Source organism: Piliocolobus tephrosceles, chromosome 3 (genome assembly GCF_002776525.5).
Source record: "Piliocolobus tephrosceles isolate RC106 chromosome 3, ASM277652v3, whole genome shotgun sequence".
Lineage (NCBI taxonomy): Eukaryota > Metazoa > Chordata > Mammalia > Primates > Cercopithecidae > Piliocolobus > Piliocolobus tephrosceles.
In genome coordinates, this window is record NC_045436.1 from 177,303,957 (window position 1) to 177,331,172 (window position 27,216).

The 27,216-nt window shown below is 44.8% G+C and overlaps 1 protein-coding gene across 3 annotated transcripts in view; it reads left to right on the forward strand.

Moving 5' to 3' along the window:
- The window catches only part of STK32B (serine/threonine kinase 32B), a 423,693-nt gene extending 408,052 nt beyond the window's left edge, over positions 1 to 15,641 (forward strand). For all 3 annotated transcript variants that reach the window (XM_023206694.3, XM_023206695.3, XM_023206696.2), the window contains one exon: positions 13,623 to 15,641. In XM_023206694.3, coding sequence (XP_023062462.1) covers positions 13,623 to 13,761 — 139 coding nt within the window. In that variant the 3' untranslated portion in view covers positions 13,762 to 15,641. The remainder of the gene's footprint in view (positions 1 to 13,622) is intronic.
- Positions 15,642 to 27,216: the final 11,575 nt, after the last annotated feature.

The window sequence follows — 27,216 nt, forward strand, 5'->3', positions numbered from 1 at the left end:
GTTTTGGTATAGTGGGACTTGGAGTAAGAACGGTTTTTGGGAGGTGCCTGTAGAGTTACTTGTAGCCTTGAAAGCAGTAGGTAAGGGGACTGCCACTAAGGGGGCTCTTTTAAGGGCTGCACAGAGGAAACAGTTGGAGAGATTTGTTAGGTTGGCTGCCCGTGTTAGGTTAACCCTTGACGGACTAGTTTTAACCATGAGAAGGGGTCCTTATTGGAGGAGTGTAATTGATCTTGTAAGGCCTGTTCTTGTGATTGAATAGCTAAGGTTAAATTCTGTAGGACTTGTATGTTTTGAGGAAGGGATTTTTGCTGGACAAGTGTTCTTTTTATCAGGAGAGGAGCCATGGGATATGAACTAAGAATTGTGTACCCTGTGTAGAGTCCACCTTTGACTCCGTCTGCCCATCAGGGGTCCCATGGGTCTTTGATATTTAATTAGTATTGAAGGGGGGTTCGTTGATTCGCAATGGTGAAGAGAGCAGTGGGTTTCTCCTGTCTCAAGGTTGCATAATGGATCTTCCAATAAATATGAGGGCATCCTAGGTTATTTTGTTTCCAGTAAGTCTTTTTATTATTATTATTATACTTTAAGTTCTAGGGTACATGTGCATAACGTGCAGGTTTGTTACATATGTATACTTGTGCCATTTTGGTGTGCTGCACCCATCAACTCGTCAGCACCCATCAATTCATCATTTATATCAGGTATAACTCCCCAATGCAATCCCTCCCCTCTCCCCCCTCCCCATGATAGGCCCCCATGTGTGATGTTCCCCTTCCCGAGTCCAAGTGAACTCATTGTTCAGTTCCCACCTATGAGTGAGAACATGCGGTGTTTGGTTTTCTCTTCTTGTGATAGTTTGCTAAGAATGATGGTTTCCAGCTGCATCCATGTCCCTACAAAGGACGCAAACTCATCCTTTTTTATGGCTGCATAGTACTCCATGGTGTATATGTGCCACATTTTCTTAATCCAGTCTGTCACTGATGGACATTTGGGTTGATTCCAAGTCTTTGCTATTGTGAATAGTGCCGCAATAAACATACGTGTGCATGTGTCTTTGTAGTAGAATAATTTATAATCCTTTGGGTATATACCCAGTAGTGGGATGGCCGGGTCATATGGTACATCTAGTTCTAGATCCTTGAGGAATTGCCATACTGTTTTCCATAATGGTTGAACTAGTTTACAATCCCACCAACAGTGTAAAAGTGTTCCTATTTCTCCACATCCTCTCCAACACCTGTTGTTTCCTGATTTTTTAATGATTGCCATTCTAACTGGTGTGAGATGGTATCTCACTGTGGTTTTGACTTGCATTTCTCTGATGGCCAGTGATGATGAGCATTTTTTCATGTGTCTGTTGGCTGTATGAATGTCTTCTTTTGAGAAATGTCTGTTCATATCCTTTGCCCACTTTTGGATGGGGTTGTTTTCTTTTTCTTGTATATTTGTTTGACTTCTTTGTAGATTCTGGATATCAGCCCTTTGTCAGATGAGTAGATTGCAAAAATTTTCTCCCATTCTGTAGGTTGCCTGTTCACTCTGATGGTAGTTTCTTTTGCTGTGCAGAAGCTCTTTAGTTTAATTAGATCCCATTTGTCAATTTTGGCTTTTGCTGCCGTTGCTTTTGGTGTTTTAGACATGAAGTCCTTGCCCATGCCTATGTCCTGAATGGTACTACCTAGGTTTTCTTCTAGGGTTTTTATGGTATTAGGTCTAACATTTAAGTCTCTAATCCATCTTGAATTAATCTTCGTATAAGGAGTAAGGAAAGGATCCAGTTTCAGCTTTCTACTTATGGCTAGCCAATTTTCCCAGCACCATTTATTAAATAGGGAATCTTTTCCCCATATCTTGTTTCTCTCAGGTTTGTCAAAGATCAGATGGTTGTAGATGTGTGGTATTATTTCTGAGGACTCTGTTCTGTTCCATTGGTCTATATCTCTGTTTTGGTACCAGTACCATGCTGTTTTGGTTACTGTAGCCTTGTAGTATAGTTTGAAGTCAGGTAGCGTGACGCCTCCAACTTTGTCCTTTTGACTTAGGATTGTCTTGGCAATGCGGACTCTTTTTTGGTTCCATATGAACTTTAAAGCAGTTTTTTCCAATTCTGTGAAGAAACTCATTGGTAGCTTGATGGGGATGGCATTGAATCTATAAATAACCTTGGGCAGTATGGGCATTTTCACGATATTGATTCTTCCTATCCATGAGCATGGTATCTTCTTCCATTTGTTTGTGTCCTCTTTTATTTCACTGAGCAGTGGTTTGTAGTTCTCCTTGAAGAGAACATTGGTCCTTTACATCCCTTGTAAGTTGGATTCCTAGGTATTTTATTCTCTTTGAAGCAATTGTGAATAGAAGTTCATTCATGATTTCGCTCTCTGTTTGTCTGTTACTGGTGTATAAGAGTGCTTGTGATTTTTGCACATTAATTTTGTATCCTGAGACTTTGCTGAAGTTGCTTATCAGCTTAAGAAGATTTTGGGCTGAGACGATGGGGTTTTCTAAATATACAATCATGTCATCTGCAAACAGGGACAATTTGACTTCTTCTTTTCCTAACTGAATACCCTTGATTTCTTTCTCTTGCCTGATTGCCCTAGCCAGAACTTCCAACACTATGTTGAACAGGAGTGGTGAGAGAGGGCATCACTGTCTTGTGCCAGTTTTCAAAGGGAATTTTTCCAGTTTTTGCCCATTCAGTATGATATTAGCTGTGGGTTTGTCATAAATAGCTCTTATTATTTTGAGGTACGTTCCATCAATACCGAATTTATTGAGCGTTTTTAGCATGAAGGGCTGTTGAATTTTGTCAAAGGCCTTTTCTGCATCTATTGAGATAATCATGTGGTTCTTGTCTTTGGTTCTGTTTATATGCTGGGTTACGTTTATTGATTTGCGAATGTTGAACCAGCCTTGCATCCCAGGGATGAAGCCCACTTGATCATGGTGGATAAGCTTTTTGATGTGCTGCTGAATCCGGTTTGCCAGTATTTTATTGAGGATTTTTGCATTGATGTTCATCAGGGAGATTGGTCTAAAATTCTTTTTTGTTGTGTCTCTGCCAGGCTGTGGTATCAGGATGATGTTGGCCTCATAAAATGAGTTAGGGAGGATTCCCTCTTTTTCTATTGATTGGAATAGTTTCAGAAGGAATGGTACCAGCTCCTCCTTGTACCTCTGGTAGAATTCAGCTGTGAATCCATCTGGTCCTGGGCTTTTTTTGTTGGGTAGGCTATTAATTGTTGCCTCAATTTCAGAGCCTGCTATTGGTCTATTCAGGGATTCAACTTCTTCCTGGTTTAGTCTTGGGAGAGTGTAAGTGTCCAGGAAATTATCCATTTCTTCTGGATTTTCTAGTTGATTTGCGTACAGATGTTTATAGTATTCTCTGATGGTAGTTTGTATTTCTGTGGGGTCGGTGGTGATGTCCCCTTTATAATTTTTTATTGTGTCTATTTGATTCCTCTCTCTTTTCTTATTAGTCTTGCTAGCGGTCTGTTAATTTTGTTGATCTTTTCAAAAAACCAACTCCTGGATTCATTGATTTTTTGGAGGGTGTTTTGAGTCTCTATCTCCTTCAGTTCTGCTCTGATCTTAGTTATTTCTTGCCTTCTGCTAGCTTTTGAATGTGTTTGCTCTTGCCTCTCTAGTTCTTTTAATTGTGATGTTAGAGTGTCAATTTTAGATCTTTCCTGCTTTCTCTTGTGGGCATTTAGTGCTATGAATTTCCCTCTACACACTGCTTTAAATGTGTCCCAGAGATTCTGGTATGTTGTATCTTTGTTCTCATTGGTTTCAAAGAACATCTTTATTTCTGCTTTCATTTCGTTATGTACCCAATAGTGATTCAGGAGCAGGTTGTTCAGTTTCCATGTACTTGAGCGGTTTTGATTGAGTTTCTTAGTCCTGAGTTCTAGTTTGATTGCACTGTGGTCTGAGAGACAGTTTGTTATAATTTCTGTTCTTTTACATTTGCTGAGGAGTGCTTTACTTCCAATTATGTGGTCAATTTTGGAATAAGTGTGATGTGGTGCTGAGAAGAATGTATATTCTGTTGACTTGGGGTGGAGAGTTCTATAGATGTCTATTAGGTCCGCTTGGTGCAGAGATGAGTTCAATTCCTGGATATCCTTGTTAACTTTCTGTCTCGTTGATCTGTCTAATGTTGACAGTGGAGTGTTGAAGTCTCCCATTATTATTGTATGGGAGTCTAAGTCTCTTTGTAAGTCTCTAAGGACTTGCTTTATGAATCTGGGTGCTCCTGTATTGGGTGCATATATATTTAGGATAGTTAGCTCTTCCTGTTGAATGGATCCCTTTACCATTATGTAATGGCCTTCTTTGTCTCTTTTGATCTTTGATGGTTTAAAGTCTGTTTTGTCAGAGACTAGTATTGCAACCCCTGCTTTTTTTTTGTTCTCCATTTGCTTGGTAGATCTTCCTCCATCCCTTTATTTTGAGCCTATGTATGTCTCTGCATGTGAGATGGGTCTCCTGAAGACAGCAGACTGATGGGTCTTGACTCTTTATCCAGTTTGCCAGTCTGTGTCTTTTAATTGGAGCATTTAGTTCATTAACATTTAAGGTTAATATTGTTATGTGTGAACTTGATCCTGCCATTATGATATTAACTGGTTATTTTGCTCATTAGTTGATGCAGTTTCTTCCTAGCCTCGATGTTCCTTACATTTTGGCATGTTTTTGCAATGGCTGGTACCAGTTGTTCCTTTCCATGTTTAGGGCTTCCTTCAGGGTCTCTTGACCTGAAGGAAGGCCTGGTGGTGACAAAATCTCTAAGCATTTGCTTATCTGTAAAGGATTTTATTTCTCCTTCACTTATGAAACTTAGTTTGGCTATATATGAAATTCTGGGTTTAAAATTCTTTTCTTTAAGAACGTTGAATATTGGCCCCCACTCTCTTCTGGCTTGTAGAGTTTCTGCCGAGAGATCTGCTGTCAGTCTGATGGGCTTCCCTTTGTGGGTAACCCGATCTTTCTCTCTGGCTGCCCTTAAGATTTTTTCCTTCATTTCAACTTTGGTGAATCTGGCAATTATGTGTCTTGGAGTTGCTCTTCTGGAGGAGTATCTTTGTGGCGTTCTTTGTATTTCCTGAATTTGAATGTTGGCCTGCCCTGCTAGGTTGGGGAAGTTCTCCTGGATGATATCCTGAAGAGTGTTTTCCAATTTGGTTCCATTTTCCCCCTCACTTTCAGGCACCCCAATCAGACGTAGATTTGGTCTTTTAACATAATCCCATACTTCTTGCAGGCTTTGTTCATTTCTTTTTCTTCTTTTTTCTTTTGGTTTCTCTTCTCGCTTCATTTCATTCATTTGATCCTCTATCGCTGATACTCTTTCTTCCAGTTGATCGAGTCGGTTACTGAAGCTTGTGCATTTGTCACGTATTTCTCGTGTCATGGTTTTCATCTCTGTCATTTCGTTCATGACCTTCTCTGCATTAATTAGTCTAGCTGTCAATTCTTCCCCTCTTTTTTCAAGATTTTTAGTTTCTTTGCGCTGGGTACGTAATTCCTCCTTTAGCTCTTAGAGGTTTGATGGACTGAAGCCTTCTTCTCTCATCTCGTCAAAGTCATTCTCTGACCAGCTTTGATCCGTTGCTGGCAATGGGCTGCGCTCCTTTGCAGGGGGAGATGCGCTCTTATTTTTTGAATTTCCAGCTTTTCTGCCCTGCTTTTTCCCCATCTTTGTGGTTTTATCTGTCTCTGGTCTTTGATGATGGTGACGTACTGATGGGGTTTTGGTATAGGTGTCCTTCCTGTTTGATAGTTTTCCTTCTGACAGTCAGGACCCTCAGCTGTAGGTCTGTTGGAGATTGCTTGAGGTCCACTCCAGACCCTGTTTGCCTGGGTATCAGCAGCAGAGGTTGCAGAAGATAGAATATTGCTGAACAGCGAGTGCACCTGTCTGATTCTTGCTTTGGAAGCTTCCTCTCAGGGGTGTACTCCACCCTGTGAGGTATGGGGTGTCAGACTGCCCCTAGTGGGGGATGTCTCCCAGTTAGGCTACTCAGGGGTCAGAGACCCACTTGAGCAGGCAGTCTGCCCCTTCTCAGATTTCAACCTCCGTGTTGGGAGATCCACTGCTCTCTTCAAAGCTGTCAGACAGAGTCGTTCGCGTCTGCACAGGCCTCTGCTGCTTTAGTTGTGCCCTATCCCCAGAGGCGGAGTTTACAGAGACAGGCAGGTTTCCTTGAGGTGCTGTGAGCTCCACCCAGTTCGAGCTTCCCAGCGGCTTTGTTTACCTACTTAAGCCTCAGTGATGGCGGGCGCCCCTCCCCCAGCCTCGCTGCTGCCTTGTGGTTAGATTGCCACAGACTGCTGTGTTAGCAAGTAGGGAGACTCCGTGGGCGTGGGACCCTCCCGGCCAGGTGTGGGATATATTCTCCTGGTGTGCCGGTGTGCTTACAGCGCAGTATTGGGGTGGGAGTTACCCGATTTTCCAGGTGTTGTGTGTCTCAGCTCCCCTGGCTAGGAAAAGGGACTCCCTTCCCCCTTGTGCTTCCCAGGTGAGGCGATGCCTCGCCCTGCTTCAGCTCTCACTGGTCAGGCTGCAGCAGCTGACCAGCACTGATTGTCCGGCACTCCCGAGTGAGATGACCCCAGTACCTCAGTTGAAAATGCAGAAATCACCGGTCTTCTGTGTCGCTCGCGCTGGGAGATGGAGACTGGAGCTGTTCTTATTCGCCCATCTTGCTCCGCCCCCCTCCAGTAAGTTTTACAATTTAATGTGTCTGATCGTGTAGGAAGCAGAGAGCCTTAGCTCCGGCCACACTGCAACATGATAGGGTGAAATTTATAGTAAGATGGGGTTGGCAGCCTGAAGGGGGGCAGTCAGCAGTGCCTTGTAGCTGTGAGTGCTGTTTATTTTTGCGTGACCAAGTTTCAACTGTAGAGAATCTCCATATGAAAGTTGGGTTAGTAATAGAGATTGAAATAAAAGAGAAAGCTAGTGATATAAGACTTCATCTTCAGTGTAATCACAGAGTACACCTTGCCACTGAAGATGTTCTATAAAGGTAAGCGGGAAAACCACTGTGATGGGCTATTATCCGGAGGCAAGTAGGGATCTGGGGTAATATATTGGAATTCTGTTATGTTTATATAGAGTATGGCGAGAAATCAGGATAAGCGCAAGAGGTCAGGGAACATGTGGTGGTTGAGGGAGTTTGGTGAATTTGAGGCGGGTTGGGGTAAGTCTAGTAGATGTCCACTGACTGTCTTCGGTAGGGGCCTTTTTAAATTGTGATATATGGACCCAGTGCATTTGTCCTAGAAGTTTGGCTGCTGTGTATGTGGATAGGAGGACAATATAGGGGCCTTTCCACCTGGGCTGAAGATCTTTAGCTTGGATATCTTTTAAGTATACTTGGTCTCCTGGGCTGAGAGGGAGATGTGGGCTATAGGTATCTGTTGGAGGGGGGTGTGCTAGTTCTGCATGTTGTCTCAGGAGTTGTCTCAAGGGGGTGAGGTATGGAACATAAGTTGCCAGTGGGGAAGAAAGGGTGGGTAACTGCTGGAGGGTGAGGGGCCGGCCGTAAACTAATTCAAACGGACTGAGGCCTGTTGGACTCCATGGGGCTGCTCGCAGCCGGGTTACAGCCAGGGGAAGGAGAGTTACCCATGATTGTCGAGTCTCGAGGGAGAGTTTGGTGAGTTGCTGCTTAATGAGCCCGTTGGCCTTCTCTACTTTACCGGAGGACTGAGGTCTATAAGGGATGTGGAGTTTCCAGGTAATGTGTAGAAGGGTCGCCACTTGCTGGACTACTTTGGAGATGAATGCTGGGCCGTTGTCAGACTGAAGAGTGAGCGGGAGGCGAAACCTAGGAATAATGTGTTCAATGAGTATGGAGGCAACTATATTGGCGGTTTCTCCTGTAGTAGGATAGGCTTCTATCCATCCTGAAAAAGTATCAACGAGGGTTAAGAGATATTTGAATTTTTTATGCCTTGGCATGTGCGTAAAGTCAATTTGCCAATCTTCACCTGGTTGGTGCCCTCTGAGTTGATGGCTCGGATGGGGATTGCACAATGCGCTTTGAGGGTTTGACTTGAGGCATGTGGAGCACTGTTGGTTGATTATCATTAGGTGTTTCATGAGTGTGGGGCAGTGAATGAGGGGGCTTAGGAGGTTATATAAAGCTCTGGGTCCTATGTGTAGGGAATTATGTATGTCTTTTAGAATGGTGTGGAGTTGAGTTTCAGGAATAACTAATATATTATTGAGGTAAATTCAATTGTCTGCTGGCTGTTGAATCTTGTAATAGTTTGGTCTTTTCCTCTTGGGTATAAGTAGGGGTATATTGAGGAGAGAGAAAACAAATGGAAGCGTGGGAGTGGAGAATCCGGCTGCCGACTTGGCAGTGGTTTCGGCAAAGTTATTGCCAGCCGCCACAGAGTTAGATGGAGTCTGATGACCTTTACAGTGTATGATGGCTGCTCTGGAAGGCGCTGATAAAGTGTCTAGCAGTTTGAGTATCTGTTTTTTGTTGACTATAGGGGTACCACTGGTGGTTAGGAACCCTCTCTCTTTCCAGATGACAGAGTGGGTGTGTGCAATCAAGAAGGCATACTTGGAGTCTGTGTATATGTTTACCGTTTTTCCTCTGGATAGGAGGAGAGCCCTAGTTAGTGCGGTAAGTTCTTCCTCCTGTGATGTTGTTCCTTGTGGTAAAGGCTTAGCTTCTAGGACAGCAGAAGATGTAACTACCACGTATCCTGCCTGTCTGTTTCCTAGAGAATTTATAAAAGAACTGCCATCTACAAATAGGGTTAACTGAGCCTTCCAATGGCTGGTCATGTAAATGTAAGTGACTAGGTGGTTGGGCCTCTAAAAGTTCTGGACAGGAGTGTTCAGTACGAGGTTGCTTGAGAGGGTCAGGAAGTAGGGTTGCTGGATTCAGAGAGGAACAGACTCCTAGGGCAATGGTGGAGTCTCCCATGAATAAGAGGTGAAAGAGTTGGAGTCTGGACGGGGTTAGATGGCTAATACGTCTGTGGGCAATAAGATCTTGAAGGCGGTGAGTAGAGAAGACTGTTAGGTTACCACCCCTAATGAGTTTCTTTGCTTCTTGGGTTAGGCAGGCTGCTGCTGCTAGGGCCCGAAGACAGGGCTGCCACCCTTGTACGGTGGGGTCTAATTGTTTAGATAGATATGCCATGGGGCAGTAGGTGGTGCCTATAGATTGGGCTGAAGGACCCACTGCAAGTTTTTATCTTTCATCTGTGAAAAGCTGGAAGGGGCATTGGAAGTCTGGGAGTGACAGAGTAGGATGTGAGAGAAGGCAGTTTTTCAGGAGAGTGAAATGTTTATAGATTAACTTTGGGTTAGACAAAGGTCCTTGGGGAGTCTCCTTGACAGCTGCATATAGAGGCTTAGCCAAGATTCCGAAATTAGGAATCCAGTGTCTGAAAAAGCCTACTAGGCCTAGGAAGGATTGAATTTCCTTAGCGTCTTGAGGAGGAGAAAGATTTTGTATTAGAGTTAAGCGGTCTGTGGTAAGTGAGCGTGTCGTAGGAGTGATCTCAATACCTAAATATATGACACATTGTTGTGAGAGTTGAGCTTTGTGTTTGGATATTCGGTAACCTTTGGATCCTAAATGATTAAGGAGGATTGCAGTGTCTAAAAGAGAGTCCTGTCCCATGGGACTACAGAGTAAAAGGTCATCTACATATTGGAGAATTTTACTGTTGGTAAGAGGACAGGAGGCTAAGTCTTTTGCTAGGGCCTGCCCAAAGAAATGGGGGCTGTCTCGGAACCCTTGGGGAAGCACTGTCCGTGTCAGTTGGGTGGAGGAATGGGTGTCTGGGTCTTCCCATGTAAAAGCAAAGAGAAACTGACAATCTGGGTGTAGGGGAATAGAGAAAAATGCATCTTTTAGATCCAGTACAGTAAAGTGGGTTGTATTAGGTGGAATGAGAGAAAGAAGGGTATAGGGGTTGGGAACTACTGGATGGGTGGGACAAACAGCTTCGTTGATAAGACGAAGATCCTGCACTAACCGAAAAGTTCCATCTGCTTTCTTTACAGGTAGGATTGGGGTGTTACAGGGAGAATGAATGGGGATGAGGATGTGTTGGCTGAGTAACCTAGTAAGGATTGGTTTTAGTCCTCGTAAGTGTTGTGGAGAGAGCGAGAACTGTGGGCGGGTTGGAAACTGAGATGGGTTTTTAAGTTTTATAAGTATTGGTGGATGATTGTCCGCCACGACAGGAGTGGAGGTGTCCCACACTTGGGGGTCGATAGGAATGGGGAAATCGGGGAAAGGGTTAGTAGGATTGTTGGAGTCATTTGAGTTAGTCAATACTAGAAGCAGATGGCGGGTGGGGTGGGGGCGCTAGTAGGGATGGAGATACAGGCTTTCAGTTGACTTAAAACATCTCGGCCCAGTAGGGGAGTGGGGCATGAGGGGATAATGAGGAACGAGTGTGCAAAATAGTTGTTGGCCAGGCAGCAATTAAGGGGTGGGGTTTTCCGAGGGCTGGACGGGGAGCCATTGACTCCTACAACAGAAATATTGGAGAGAAGGCTAGGCCCTTCAAAAGACAGCAAAACAGAGTAGGTAGCCCCGCTGTCGATTAAAAAATTGTCTTACCCGCTACCAGGAGAGTTACCCGCGGCTCGGTGAGGGTGATGGGGTTCCCCGAGTCCCGGCACCTTCAGTCATCATCCAGATGTAAGAGCTGGAAGGAGCTCCCAGGGTCCTGAGAAGGGACATCACGTTGAGGCGCCATGCCCGTTTTCAGGGTGGGGCAGTCAGACTTCCAGTGCCCTTCTTCATGGCATGCTGGAGAAGGAGTTGTTGGCAGACGAGGGTTAGGACACTTTTTAGCCCAGTGTCCAGCTACTCCGCACTTATAGCACAGCCGCATTGGCTCAGGTGGTTGGGGACTCTGGGGACATCTATTAGCCCAGTGCCCTGGGTCACCGCATTTATAGCAAGCCCTTTTTATTGTCTTTGAGCCTCCGGGGGTTTTGCTCTCCAGTTTTGGATTATGGCTAGGCTGCAAAGCAGCAACTAAGGCCTGAGTCTGGAGCTGTACCTTCTGTTCTGGCGGGGGGGGCCTGTTGTTGGGCCTCAGCCGTTTCCTCCCTTGAATTATAGACCTTGAAGGCCGACTTGACTAGGTCTTGAATAGGTGTTTGAGGTCCATCCTCTGCCTTTTGGAGTTTTTTCCGAATATTCGAGGCCGATTGTGAAATAAAATATGATGCTAGAATAGTGGCCCTGGCTGGGGAAGCTGGATCTAACCGAGTGTATTGAATTAAAGCCTCAGTTAGCCTGTTTAAAAATGTGGCCAGATTCTCATCTGGACCTTGAATAATTTCTTTTAGTTTATTAAAATTTACTACCTTATTTGAGGCCACCTGCATACCAGCCAGAAGACATTGAGTCATCATATCTCGTCTTCGCAGCCTGGCCGGCCTACTTGATAATCCCAGTCTGGGTCTATAGAGGGGACTGCTTGTTCCCCTAGTGGGAAGGCAGGGTCTGTTAAGTGTAGTTGGTTGGCATGCTGCCTGGCGGACACTAGGATGCGCTCTTGCTCCTCAGGGTTTAGAGTAGAGGTAAGAATAACCTGTAGATCATGCCAGGTTAAATCGTAGGCCTGGCAAAGGTATCTAAACTCTTTGGTGTGAATTGTAGGGTTGGCAGAAAAATCTCCTAAGCGTTTTTCAATCTTTGAAAGATCTGCTAGTGAGAAGGGAACATGAACTCTAACTACGCCCTCTGCTCCGGCCACCTCACGCAAGGGTGCTAAGACCGCAGAGGGGTTGGATAGGGTGGGAGTAAGAGCGGGGGTAGTTAGGCAATCTTTAGAGCGGGTATGGGCAGAGATAGGCAAAGTAAGATGACCAGGCGGAAGTGCCGAGGGGTCGGAGGGAAGTGTAGCCTCAACAATGGTGGGAGGGGCTGAGGAGGGAGGCAGAACCGCAAGAGCGGGAGGGGGAGGGGGAGCCGAAATGGGAGGCGGGGTGGAGTATACGGCAGGAGTGGAAGGGAGGGAGGGGAAGTAAGGTCTTTGGGCAACTCAGACAGGAAAGATGACTCCTCTTTTTCGGACTTTGTTAGGCCTGCGTCCTTAGCCAACATAACTTGAGCCAAGGAACACTGGCTACACAGGTCCGGACGAGAACGCCCAAAATCCTTGTATATAATTAATTTCGGACCACTTGCCTGAGTATTGGCAGAAACTACTGAGGTCGATTAAAATGTTATGGTCTAGAGTGCCCTCAGGCGGCCATTGAGACTGATTGTCTAATTTATATTGTGGCCACACCACAGTGGAGAAGAACACCAGTCGCTTTCGTCTGAGATCTTGTTCTAATTGCAAAGTTTTGAGATTTTTTAGAAGACACCCTAAAGGGGAGTCTCTAGGTATTTTGGATTGGGGGTTTCCCATTGCCTTCCTCTCGCCTATAGGCGGAAACGGAAACCGAACTCTACCTGGCTACAAAGCATCCTTTGGAGCCACTAGAGACCAGCGGGAGGCTCCTGGAGCCAGAATGGAGATTACCTCCAGGCGGACGTCTCCGTCCTGGACGAGTCTCCCACGGAACGGAATGGAGTTCCTTTGGGCAGACGTCTCTGACTTTGGGAACTTCCCTGGGTCACCTGGTGACCGGAAAAAAACCTTGGGCCTGCGCAGGACTTCTGGCCAAGGAATATGAGAGGGAGGCAAAAGGTACTCACCCCTAGGAGACTTGGAGGTGGGGAAAGCGATGTCCAGGTCCTGGTCCATCTGGGGTGTGGAAGGAGGAGGCTCCTCAGATCTCGGCGGGGGGCCCTGAGGAGGGGTCTCCTCCTGGGTTTCTGCACCACCTGATTTGCTCCAGACGACCACCAGAGTACCTGGCAGAGAATAGGCAAGTAAGCAGGGTAAAAGAAAACTTTATTAACTTGCCAATGTGAAGTGGGGGGCGGGGGGCGAGGTTCACCGGTCTCTGGCGGTGGAGGCCGACGAAGTCACTCCAGCGTTCTCAGGCGAGGTTCCTAGGTCTGCACACGAGCAGGGGCCGAGGAAGTTCGCGCCGCGCGCCCACTGGGATCGGCTTTTATGTCCTGGGCCTGGGAGTGGGCGGGCAGTGGGCGGGACATAGGCGGGTTGGGGGCGGGGTGGTAGGCGCGGCTAGGTACGTTTCGATTTTCTTCCTCAAACGTCAGACTGCACCTGCACCTGCGCAGACGACCTGTGTCTTTCCCGGGCACGAGAAAGTTGACAATGAAGAACCCGGAAATGCGCCATTTTAGTCCCTTTGTTCTTTTGTTCCCTCCCTCCCTCCGTCCAGACAATAAATATATGATCTCAAGCAAGCATCACAAGGAGCCACAAGATGGGAATTATTATCTCCATTCTATAGACAGAGAAATTGAGGCTGTATGCATTAAGTAACCCACCCAAGTGCGCCTCAGCTGTGCTTTGATCCCAGGCCTAACTGGCTCCAGTGCACAGCACCCTGGATGCCTTAATGATCAATCCTTCCAGGCAGGGGAGAGTTTGAGCTGACTGACTGCCCAGTGTGTCTCCTGGACATGCCTCCACAACCCCGTGCTGCACCACTAACTCAGATCTGTGCTTGTTTGCAGGCTCAGGAGGCAGCAGGGACAGGGCAGCCAGCTCTTGGACACCGACAGCCGAGCTGGAGGCCAGGCCCAAAGCAAGCTCCAGGATGGGTGCAACAACAACCTCCTCACCACCACCTGCACCCGCGGCTGCAGCAGCTAAGCCCACACTTGTTGCTGCTCAACAGGACTACACTTGTCTCCTCCCTGCCCACCCAGAGCCCCTCTTTATGCCCGGAAGGTCCCTGTCTTGCCCCTGAAAACATCAGATGCAGAAAGAGCCCTGGACTTGGAGCTGGGAAGCCTGGGTTCTGGTCCCATCTCCATGACTGATTCACTGTGTGACCTCAGACAAGTCACGCCCTCTCTGTGCCTCAGTTTTCTGCATCTGCCAAAGGGGTGAAACACTTCTGCCCCACTTCAAATTACAAGATTATGGGGAGAGCCCAATTAGATAGGAAACATGAAAAACCTCTGATATTTATAAAATCATTTTTACATGCAAAATATAACCTTAATATGTGAAGTGAACCCCCATTCCCCAAAGCAATTAAACCGTCATGACTTTGCAATTTGGCACACCCTAGCTTGTTAGAGAGCACTTTCGGAAAACACAGCCCCGACAGCAAAATAAATATCTGATATTTTGGCCCCTTCTGTGAAAACAGCACTCCCAAATCCTGAAGCAAAACCTGAAGTGTCTTCATGTGCATTCTCTGGCAAGCCACAGTCCTTCTGACCTTGTAAGATGGTGCAGCATGCAGACCAGCCTTGTCCCCAAGGTCTCAGCGCTGTGGTCTCGCTCCTCCCCTCATTTAAGACCACCCTTTTAATTTCAGCAGTACTCACCACCACCATATCCTTTGTGCTGGGATGGCACACAGGTGTCCATTCAGATGAGAGTCAGGTTACTCCTACAGAGTGTAATCAGCACCCCATCCAACTGGCCCGAAAGCCCAGACCTGCAGCAGAACTCTCCAACTCTATCAGCTTTCAGGGTTTTCTCTCCTGGGAAGGGTGTCAAATCAGCTTGTCAGCATCTTCTTACAGAGAGTACCCCATCTGTATTGGTGGGGCGGCTCCCTCTTTATACATTAGGAAGCATGGGTGCTTAGTTTATTTCAGGAAGAAAATGGGTTCACACAAAAAGCAAACTACGTTCTGGTCTGCTCAGGGAGAAGCTTGCCTTTAACTGGAAGATGTTGGGATAAGCAGGGAAAGCTTAGACTTTGGAGTCAGGTTTGTGTTCAGAATCCAGCCCTGCTGGCTACTAAGTGGGAGACCTTAGACAAAGCATGCAATTGCCCTGAATGGCAGTTTCCTCATTTTTAAATGAGGATAATAAAACTAACGTTGCAGGGGAGTTATAGGGTTAAAGAAGATCCTGTGTGTAACCCCAAGCATTGGGTGACTCATTGAATGGCCTTTTTTGTCAGCATAATAATCATCATTATTTAGATACTTTCTTCCTTCACTCACCTGGCAGGTCAGTTTTCTCTGCAAACAAGCCTCCTGTTTAGGATTCTTCCAAATGTTCTTCCTGGAGTCTTTGATATTTGTTACATCCTGCTGAAGTTCGATTGTGTTTTTATTTTTTCATCCACCTTCCATTGTTCACTTTTTACATGATTACTCAATCTTGGGGCTGTCCATGTCATCTCTTAGATTTATTAAAAGACATTTTAATGTATGGTGAGGTTTTATATTTTTGTTTTAAAAAAAGAAATAGTCATTGTTTTCCTCCTTTGAACTGAGGCTATTTCTGGATTGTGTGGTCCTCATCAGTTGACTTGTTTTGCACACTTTTCTTTACTTCATGTCCCCATCAACAACCAACCTGCTCCCCACCTCCCCCAGGAAATAATGGGCCTGCTCCTCTCCTCACTGTGACCCTGGAGGCTCTTAAGATTTTTTTTTTTTTTTTAACTGGGCTGAGTTCACAAATTAGGGGCAGGAGCTGCAAGTTGCCCTAGGAACACCAGATTTTCTGGTTCTGTTCAAGTTGGCATTTCTTGTTTGGAATAAACTATTTCTTGGACATTCCTTCTCACCACTTTGTTCTTAATTCAGGGTTGGGTGGGATGGGCCACATTCCTTTTAGAGTGAAGAGACTCGAGTTTAATTAGGAACACAGAAATGGGCATGGTTGGTGGTGTGGACACCAAGCCAATGATGAAATCACTTTGCCCACAGATGAAATTAAACTTAACTTGGCAATTCAAGACTCTACCTAACTTGATCACAATCTACATGATTATTGTTACTATTTTGTATTTCCTAAGGCACCATCTATTCACTAAGGAAAAAGTACAGAAAATTATTCATCAAGAGAAAGACACTCTTTAACATTCCCTCACATTACCACGCAAACCTTTATACAGCACACACACACAGGTGCCAATGAACCAGTATTTTCCTTTTCATACCGACTTCTTGATTTTCCACTTTCCTGCTTTCATTCGTCCTGTCCTCTCTATTGAGGATGCCTTTCAGCGCTCATCTGTACCTGTTCAAATTCCCATTTCTCAAAAGCCAATTCCATTTCTCCCATGATGTCTTCTGGGGCTCATGGCACCACCCACCCAAGCTAGACGCCGCCACCTCCACGAACTCTCACGCACACTTGCTGTCACTCACAGCTCTGCTTGCTTTACCTCATGCCTCTGCTTACTGTGACTCATGCCTCTGCTTGCTGACAACTGCACCATCACGTTACTCTCGCCCATGCCTCACCCTCCTTACCTTCAGGCTCCCTCAAAGAAGCCGGGTCAGATTCATGTCCATCTCCTCATCCGACTCTCCTGTCCTGACAGTGCCTGGCTCCTAAAGGAGCAATCAACAAACTCTGCTTAGGGACGACTTACTTCTGGCACCCTCCTGTCTTCCACCTGGCCCCACTGTCACTTCCCAGAGCTTTTTCCTCCGCAGGTCCCAGTGTTTTCCCAGGGGCTACCCTCCAGTGGCATGCCCAGTCCCCATTCACCCCCTTCAGGGCCACCTTTCCATGATCTCCAAGTTCTAAATGAGTTTCGCCCTTCCCTCATCTGAACCCCCACTCTCAGTAGAGCACTGCCAAGAAAGCAATCTGATTAAAGAAACCCATTCCCACGCAAGAATTTGTGTTAGGATTTACCTTATGAATGGAAATTCAGGTGCACCAGGACCAGCTACAGACCAGTGGTGCATCAGGACATGCTGACAATACTGACTCAGGGTCCATGCTGTGAGTAGCAAGGATCTAGAACTTCTGTCTGTGGCCAGACCACCATGCCTGTTGATTTCTGTATATCTATGGTTGTTCTCTTGCTACAACTGCAGTGCTGAGCAGCTGCAACAGAGACCCTGTGGCCCACAATGCTGAAAATATTTACCGCCTGGCCCTTTAGAGAACAAGTTGCAGAGCCTTGATCTAGAAGACACATCTGGGACACTAAATGGGCGGATGGCAAATGCACATTTGCTTCGCTCACCTGCAAAAGCCAGTGGGTCTCAGAGCTTGGCAATTCAGCCCTGTGGGTTCCCAGGGGAAGAATTTGCAGGGGAATGTATGGTCGATTCACCCTCACCAGTTGACCCTTGAGCTTTTTCCAAACTGGAGCCTTAACCAATAACACTTCCCAGGTCAGTATTATTGAAAGTCTCTGTATTAGTCCATTCTCACATTGCTATAAGGAACTATCTAAGACTGGGTAATTTATAAAGCAAAGAGATTTAATTGACTCACAGTTCCATAGGCTGTACAGGAAGCCTGGCTGGGGAGGCCTCAGAAAACTTGGAATCATGGCAGAAGGTAAAGGGGAAGCAGGCATGTCTTACATGGCTGGAGAAAAAGAAAGAAAGAGTAAAGCAGGAGATGCTACACACTTTTAAACAACCAGATCTTGTGAGAGAACTCACTATCAGGAGAATAGCTGGAGGGAAATCCACCCCCAGGATCCAGTCACCTCCTGCCAGGCCCCTCCCCCAATATCGGGAATTACAATTTCAAATGAGATTCAGGGCCGGGTCCCGTGGCTCACGCCTATAATCCCAGCAATTTGGGAGGCCTGAGGATCACCTGAGGTCAGGAGTTCAAGACCAACCTAGCCAACATGGTAAAACCTTATCTGTACTAAAAATACAAAAAAATTAGCCGGGAGTGGTGGTGCATGCTGTAATCCCACCTACGCAGGAGGCTGAGGCAGGAGAATTGCTTGAACTCAGAAGATGGACGTGGCACTCCAGCCTGGGTGACAGAATGACATTCTGTCTCAAAACAAATAAATACATAAATAAGATTTGGGTGGAACGTAAATCCAAATCATATCAGTTACCCTCTTCTTGTGACCCTCCTCCCATGTAACCAGGCCCTCCCAGAAGTCCGCTACACAGTCTCTGCTTCATGTAGTTTTGTTTCCATGGCACTTGTCACACTGCCCAGTTGATGGTTTTGTGCCCCACTTCTCCCCCTTGGAGGCTGTGGGCTCCATAGGGTGGGCTGTGCACAGGCAGCCCCCAGCACAGAGATGCCTCAAGGCGGGTCCTCAGTGGATATAGAAGTTGCACAGACATGCCCACCCCAGCCCCTAACTTGAGCCACATTTAGCAAACACATGTCACTTTGATGATTCAGCCCACGCACTGTGCCTCTCCTGTGGCATCATTTGCTATCTGTCCCCTTTCCTCTTCCAATCTCAAACATGAAATCACAGTCTCTTCCATTAGTGACTGCCACAAAGAACAGATATCTCTTTCTTCCTCGGTGATCACAGACAAACATGATTAATGGATTTCCCTGTCGGTGTTTCTGCATTTCATGTTTATCCCCTGCCACTCTCAACACACGTTTTCTAATTCTTTCCACCCAGCAGGGAGAGTGGCGAGTCACACATGAGCCTCTCCCAGGCAACATAGCTGCCATCCTTGCATCATCCTATTTCTAAAAATCCATTTGTGCAACCACCTTCTGTGCTTAATTCAATAGCATTTTCTAAATAGAAATTAATTTCACACATTGCTTTAGTCTGAATATTTGTGTCCTTTTAAATTTCATATGTTGACATGTCAACCTCCAGGGTGATGATGTTGAGAAGTAGGGTCTTTGGGAGGTGATTGGGCTATGAGGGTGGAGCCCTCATAAACAGAATTAATGCCCTAAGAGGTCCCAGAGAACTCTCTCACCCCTTCTACCATGTGAGGACACAGGGAAAAGGTATCAAAAAGCAGATCCTGCCAAGACACCAAATCAACCATAATCCTGGACTTCCCAGCCCCCAGTACTGTGAGAAGCAAATTTCTGCTGTTTATAAACTACTCAGTTTATGGTATTTTGTTATAGCAGCCTAAACAGACTAAGACACGCATCATATTTTTAATCCTTAACAATTAAGAGTGAGGTTGGGAAGTTCTCTAACAGAGTTTTGGCCAAGACCAAGAGAAACCTGAGTCCTGCCTGACCAATCAGCTTTCTCCATCTGTCTCAAAGCTCTCCTCTGTTCCCCACCACCACACCATGTTCCCCAGAGAGTTAGGGAAACCTCAAAATAGGAATCAAAATGACTATATCAATATTGAAGGTCAAGTCAAAGCAAGAAGCACAGTACCAAAGCCTTAGCAAGGCCCTGGAATCTTCCCGAAATTTCACCTTGGTACCAGCAGACTCAAGGGTACCAAGCACAGCAGCCCAATCCATTAGTAATAGTGGCCCCATCAATGGCTCAGGTTCAGACCTATCAGAAGGGACATTTCTCTTTCGTTGTGGGAGAAATGAGTAAGGTGCAGACACACCTGGCAGAGGAAAATGTGCAGAGATTCCCTTCTAAGCTGTCAGAGAGTCCTATTCTCTCACAGAAACCAAAATCAAATAACCCAGAATGTATTCACTTGCCTTCTAGACATCTTCTTCCATACAGTTTCCCCGCTCACTCTTTGTGGTCATGACAAGAATGTATTGGTGGATATGCTTTTCTATATGACATTTTATGTCTATACCTCTGAAGTATTAGCCCCAGAGCCCTCCAAGCCTCCATCTTGGAGGGCTCTGGATGTTACTAAGGTCTTGACACTGGCCCACCTGCCCGCACGATAACAAGGCGACCCAGAGAGGGGAGCTAGCTTGGTGTGCTCAATGAACGCCTCCTTTGCCAAGACCAGCAAGTTGGAAAAGAGATGATGGAGGATGCATTCCAGGCAAAGAAGACCAACAGGCAAAGGGCCCTGAGTTCAGAGTTACCCTCAGTTCTTCCAAGAACAGTAAGGAGGCCAAGGTGCTGGAACTTAGTGAGTTGACTGAAAATTGGTACAGATGTGGCTGCTGAGCCAAGCAGGACCAGATTATGGAAGTCCTAGGGAACCCCAGGGAAGAGTTTGGATTTGTATGATGAGATGCCCTTGAACTGTTTAAGGAGGGGAGTGGCTACTGTGTAGACAAAAGACAATGGGGTAGGGGTAGGGACAAGGGTAGAAACTGGGAGGATATCAGTTGGATAGATGAAACACCAATCCAGGAGAGACACCATGGCGGGGTGGCTCAGTGGGGGAAACCTGAAGATGTAGATGGATCAGTGATGTAGAGCACATCATTGTGATCTACCACTACATCACAGTGGCTCTCAAACAGATGGATTGGAGACATTTCTGGAGAACTTGAAGGTTGGATTCAGGTGATAAAGGAAAGGAGCAGGACTTTAGCGTCAGAATGATCTGGCTGTGTTACCTTGGACCAGTAACTTGAGATTTCTGAGCCCCAGTAATAATATGTTAGAAAACCAGCATACAGATTAAATAAAATCATGTATTTAGAGCTCCTATTGCCTGACATGCAATATACACTCTGTGAGACATGTCCTTCATCTCTCTTGCAAGAGCAATAAAAGCTTTAAAAGCTTTGGGTTGAGCTCTTTTCTCCCATCTGCTTCTCTTCTTAAGGAGTTGGCTTTCCCTCTGCCCAATGCCCATACCCTGCCTCTTCTTCCCCTTCACTCCCTGATTCCCATACTTTACCTCTCAGATAAAAACATCAGCCTTGCTGAAAGGAGATCTTAGTAAGAGTCTCCACTGAGGTCTTCTGAAAAGATTGCTTGTTTGCAAGAGGATTTTTCTAAAGGTATACTGTATCTATTTGCTTTCTGCTACAAGCAATGGAAAACCCAACTCCAACTGCCTTAGAGGAGAATAAGTGTTATCCCACTTAATAAGGAGTCCAGCCAGGCACAATGGCTCAACCCTTACAACCTCAGCATGTTGGGAGGCCTAAGCAAGAGGATCCCTTGAGGCCAGGAGTTCAAGACCACCCTGGGCAACAAATTAAGACCTCATCTCTACAAAAAGAAAATTTAAAAATTAGCTGGACACAGCAGCATGCATCTGTAGTTTCAGTTGCTTGGGAGGCCGAGGCAGGAAGATCACTTGAGCATAGGAAATTGAGGCTGCACTGAGCTATGATCACGCCACTGCACTGCAGGCTTGGCAACACAGCAAGACCTGATCTCTAAACAAACAAACAAACAACAGCAACAAAACAATGAGTCCAAGGGAGGGAAAATCCATGGCACGGAATGGGGTTTAGATCAACACCATCGGAGCCCAGGTTGGTCCATCTCACTGCAGTGATGTCCTTAATGTGCTGGCATTGTCTTCAAGCTGGCAGCCCTCATGGTTTTAGGTGGTGCCACAGACATGCACATACTATCCAGACACAAGAGCACTCAGGGCACATAGTAAGGGCTCTGCCTTCCTACGGATATCTCTCAAAGAAGAGAAGTTTGTCCCAGAGTGCCCCAGACTTTCCCTTATAACTCACTGGTCAAATGTGGGTCACATGCCCGTCCTGAACCAGTCATAGGCACAGGGATTGGGATTGCTATGATTGGTTTATGCCAATTACAATCCACTCTCTGAACCAAGAGATCGGCCCCCCTTGCCCTGTGTGATGTGGAAATGAGAGATGCACGTGGCCAACATTGAAGTACTGTAAGGAAAGAGGAGAAGACATGTTGGCTAAACACATAGCTCTTAACAGAGGGAAACTGAGACTTCATTGGATTTGAGAGAAATCATTACAGTTCTGTCAGCAATGGTGCCCACATAGACCTCTCTAGCTTTGATTTACCAAAGAGAGACAAAAGGCACAGAAATGATAACTTTGTGTTCTCTTATTGCTTCATCACATAAAATCCCCTTCTGTGAACAGTTAGCTTATAGTCGTTTACGCTATATGGTGGCTATAACTTGCCAGGCTTCAACGCATCAGAGGTGGAGGACCCATGAAGAGCCTGGACCAAGGGAAACTGATGTTTATTGAGAACCAACCACATGCCGGGCCCTGGGCCACGTGCTCTGCCTGGATCATCTCATTTGATCCTCAGGTTTCTGCAAGGCCAATATTGTTATCACCTTTTCACAAAGGTGGAAACTCAGACCCATTCTCTCATACCAGAGAGTAGCTTTCTGTACATGATGAACTGAAAAAGTGCCCTCAGTGGGTATCTAATTCCAAAAATTAGGCACCTGGAGAGAGAGAGAGAGCGAGAGCAAGAGCGAGAGAGAGAAAGAGAAAGAGAGAGAGAGAGAGAGAGAGAGAGAGACAGTCTACTGTGTCTTCCATGTCCAAGGTCTCAGAAAATGCACTCATTACCCAACTTGGCTGGGGAACCAATCCATCTACCACTCAGGAGCCGCCAGGGGGATGTACAGGGAAAAAGCATGGTAGTCATCCTGGAACCCTACGGGCTGAACTCAGACACTCACCTCTGATGAATAGAGCATGGAAAAAGAAAACAAGTAATGTTATGGTAGAGAAACCCAGAAGACCCCACCTAACCAAGTGATCAAAGATACCACTGACAGACAAAGTCACGTTGATATCATCTATTCCCTGAAAAGATATGATGAGAAGGGCACTTCCGTTCTGGCATACACTTCCAAAACACCCACAACTTCATTTCTTAATGAAAACACATCAGATAAACCTCAACTGAAGAACATTTTACAAAATACCTGACCATCACTCACCAAAAGTATCAAAATCATGAGAGATATAAGACAACAAAACAAGAAATTACACAGATGACAAGAGATGAAGGACACCTGACAGTTAAATGCGATGAGGTGTCCTGCATTGGATCATGCCACAGAGAAAGTGCATTAGTGGAAAAACTGGTGAAATACATATGAGTCTATAATTTAGTTCATAGTAACGTATCAATGCTAATTTCTTAGTTTTGACAAATGTGCCATGGTTATGTAAGATACTGGAATTAGAGGGAGGTGAGTGAAGGGTATATAAGAACTCTTTTGTGCCATCTCTGGAGCTCTTTGATACAACTAAAATGATTTTAAAATAAAAAGGTTTTGAAAAATGTCTGCAGAACTGCCTGGCATCAGTACCCCTGACATCATTCCCTCTACCCTCACCCAAGCAGTAGCATCATTTTTTTCTAAGACTGACCTTGGAATTCTGCTTTCTGAAGAAACAGAAAGATGCTCCTGAGAAAGGCAAACTTTCTAATTGTAGGTATTGGTGGAGTTTACATCTGCAAGAATCTTCACCTCCTCTGTCTGTCTTGGTGTGTACAGACTGACATCAAGCCTGCTGGTTGAGAGGCCCCATTCCCAAGTGGAAAACTCAATCTTCCACTTGTTGGGGAAGCTGAGAGACCACACACAGCCACACAAGCATGGCAGAACCCATAGGGCCACCTCTGTTCATCAGGTTGGTCTTTTATTGATCAATTGAAAGCACAGGCCAAGGTCACCCAGGCACTGGGGGGAATCAGTAGCACAAAAGAAAGGGAGCAGGCAGGATACACACAGAGGAGCTCTCCACAAAGGACATAGTTGATTTGGGGAAGAGAGGAGAACTTTAAAAGATTGAATTCATCTCCTCAAAAAGATGTGAGAAGACATTGCAGCCATAAAACAATAGAAAAAACTACTCTGAAAAAGAATGAAAGAATATGAAGGAATTTTTGAAAGGTGATGGGTATCCCAAGTACACGGAGAAATCAGAGACCACACAAATTATACGGATGTATTAAATGATCACTTCTACCCAAAGACTATATACTTCTATTATGCATCAGTAAAAGTTTTCCCAATTATTGCCAAAATAGAAAATTCAATAAAAGAGCTGAAGGAATAAGTAGAAAAAATTCCACAGAACTTCAATCATCTCGATAAACACAGAAAAAGCTTTCGATAAAATCCAGCATCCCTTCATGATACAAACTCTCAACATCCTGGGGATTAAAGGAACATACCTCAAATAATCAGAGGCCATCTATGACAAATCCACAGCCAACATCATACCGAAGGGGCAAAAGCTCAAACCATTCCCTTTGAGAATTGGAACAAGACAAGGATGCCCACTCTCACTACTCATGTTCAGCATAGTACTGGAAGTCCTAGCCAGAGCAATCAGGCAAAAGAAAGAAACAAAAAGCATTCAAATAGAAAAGCTATCTCCCTTTGCTGATGACATGATTCTATACCTAGAAAATCCTGAAGACTCTGCCAAAAAGCTCCTAGAATTGATAAGTCAATTTAGTAAAGTTTCAGGATACAAAATCAATGTAAAAAATCAGTAGCATTTCTACACATCAACAATGTCCAGCCTGAGTGTCAAATCAAGAACATGGTCTCACTTACAATACCCACAAAGAAAATGAAATGCCTAGACATAGAGCTAACAAAGGAGGTGAAAGATCTCTTCAAGGTGAATTACAAAACACTTCTGAAAGAAAACAGAGACCACACAAATAAATGGAAAAACATTCCATGTGCACAGATTGGAAGACTCAGTATAAAAATGGCTATACTGCCGAAAGCAATTTATAAATTCAATGCTATTCCTATCAAACTACCAATATTATTATTCACAGATTTAGGGGAAAAAAACTATTCTAAAATGTATATGGAACCAAAAAAGAGCCCGAAAAGCCAAAGCAATCCTAAGCAAAAAGAACAAAGCTGGAGACATTACACTATTTGACCTCAAGCTATACTATAAAGCCACAGTAACCAAAACAGGTTGGTGCTGGTACAAAACCAGACACATTGGCCAATGGAGCAAAATGTAAAATTCAGAAATAAAACTGCACAAGTACAAGTACAACCATCTCATCTTCAAGAATGCTGACAAAAAGAAACAATGACAAAAGGACTCCCTATTCAATAAATGGTGCTGGGATAACTGTCTATCCATATGCAGAGATTAAAACCCCCTTCCTTTTACTATATAAAAATAATTAACTCAAAAGGCATTAAAGATTTAAACATAAAACCTCAAACTAAAAATCCTGGAAGACAACCTAAAAAATACTCTCCTCGACACCGGCCTTGGCAAATAATTTTTGGCTAAGTCCCCAAAAGCAATTGCAATGAAAACAAAAATAGACAAGTGGCAACTAGTTAAATTAAAGAGCTTCCACACAGTAAGAGAAACTATCAATAGAGCAAACAGACAACCTACAGAATGGGAGAAAACATTCACAAACTACACATCCAACAAAGGTTTAATATTCAGAGTTCATAGGGAAATTAAACCAATCAACAAGTAAAAAACATATAGCCCCAATAAAAAATGGGCAAAGAACATGAACGGACACTTCTTAAAAGAAGACATACAGCCAGAAAACATATGGAAAAACGCTCAGCATCACTAATCATCAGAGAAATGCAAATCAAAACCACAACGAGATATCACCTCACATCAGTCAGAATGGCTATTATTAAAAGGCCAGGCAACAACAGTTGCTGGTGAGGCTGCAGTAGAAAAGGAAGGCTTATTCACTGTTGGTGGAAATGTAAATTAGTACATCCACTGTGGGAAGCAGTCTGGAGATTTCTTAAAAAAAAAAAAAAAAAAACTGAAAACAGAGCTACATGCGTCCCAGCAATCCCATTACTGTGTGTATACCCAAAATAAATCATTCTACCAAAAAGACACGTGCACTCATATATTCACTGCTGTGCTATTCACAATAGCAAGGACATGGAATCAACCCAGATGCTCATCAATGGTAGACTGGATAAAGAAAATGTGGTACAGGCTGGACACGGTGGCCTGTGCCTGTAATCTCAGCACTTTGGGAGACAGGTGGATCACGTGAGGTCAGAAGTTCAAGACCAGCCTGGCCAACATGGAGAAATCTCATATCTACTAAAAATATAAAAATTAGCTGGGCATGGTGGTTCACACCTGTAATCCAGCTTACAGGTGTGAACTGTAAGCTCACATCCCTCAGGAGGCTGTGAGCAAGCCTCGGGAGGCTGGGGAGCAAGAATGACTTGAATCTGGGAAGTGGATGTTGCAGTGAGCCAAGATTTTGTCACTGCACTCCAAACTATGAGACAGAGCAAAACTCTGTCTCAAAAAAAAAAAAAAAAAAAAAAAAGAAAGAAAGAAGAAAATGTGCTACATGTACACCACAGAATACCATACCATGCAGACATAAAAAAAGAATGAAATCATGTTCTTTGTAGCAACATGGATGGAGCTGGAGGCCCTAATCCTAAACAAATTAATGCAAGAACAGAAAACCAAATACTGCATGTTCTCAGTTATATGTGGTAGCTAAGCATTGAGCACACATGGACATAAATATGGGAACAATAGACACTCAGACTACTAGAGGGTGGAGGAGGGGATGAGTTAAAAAAAAAAAAAAAAACTACCTAATGGGTACCATGCTCACTACCAGAATGAACGGATCCATACTCCAAACTCCAGGATCACACAATATTCCCATGTAACAAATTGGCACATGTGCTCCCTGTATCTAAAATAAAAGTTAAAATAAAAAAGGGACTATGAGAAAAATACGATTGGGAAATGGAGACACAGAAGATCAATAATATTAATAACAACAAGGTGTATTGAGTGTTCACTATATGCTAAGCAGTGTACTAAGCACTTTGCACACACATACAGGATTTCTATTTTATAGAAAAGGAAACTGAGGCACAGAGATAAGGAATGACTTTCCTTCACACAGCTAGTGAAGGAAAACACCAGATGTCAAACCTAGGCCTAAGTCACTTTCCTACTCTGATATTTTCACCAGTGACTTCGTCTCCTTGGTTCTAACCAAACTACTTGGCTCAGTACATGTATTAGTCATTTCCATATTGCTATGAAGAAATACCAGAGACTGGGTAATTTATAAAGCAAAGAGGTTTAATGGACTCACAGTTTCGTGTGGCTGGGGAGGCCTCACAATCATGGTGGAAGGTGAAGGAGAAGCAAAGGCACATCTTACATGGCGGCGGGCAAAGAGCATGTGCAGGAGAACTGCCCTTTAAAAAACCATCAGATCTCATAAGACTTATTCACTATCCTGAGAACACCATGGGAAAGGCCTGCCCCCATGATTCAATGATCTCCCACCAGATACCTCCCACAACACATGGCGATTATAGGAGCTACAATTCAAGATGAGATTTGGGTGAGGACACAGTCAAACCATATCATTCCACTTCTGGCCCTTCCCAAATCTCATGTCCTCACATTTCAAAACCAATCATGCCTTCCCAACAGTCCCCCAAAATCTTGACTTGTTTCAGCATTAACTCAGAAGTCCACAGTCTAAACTCTCATCTAAGATGAGTCAAGTCCCTTCTGCCTATGAGCTTGCAAAAT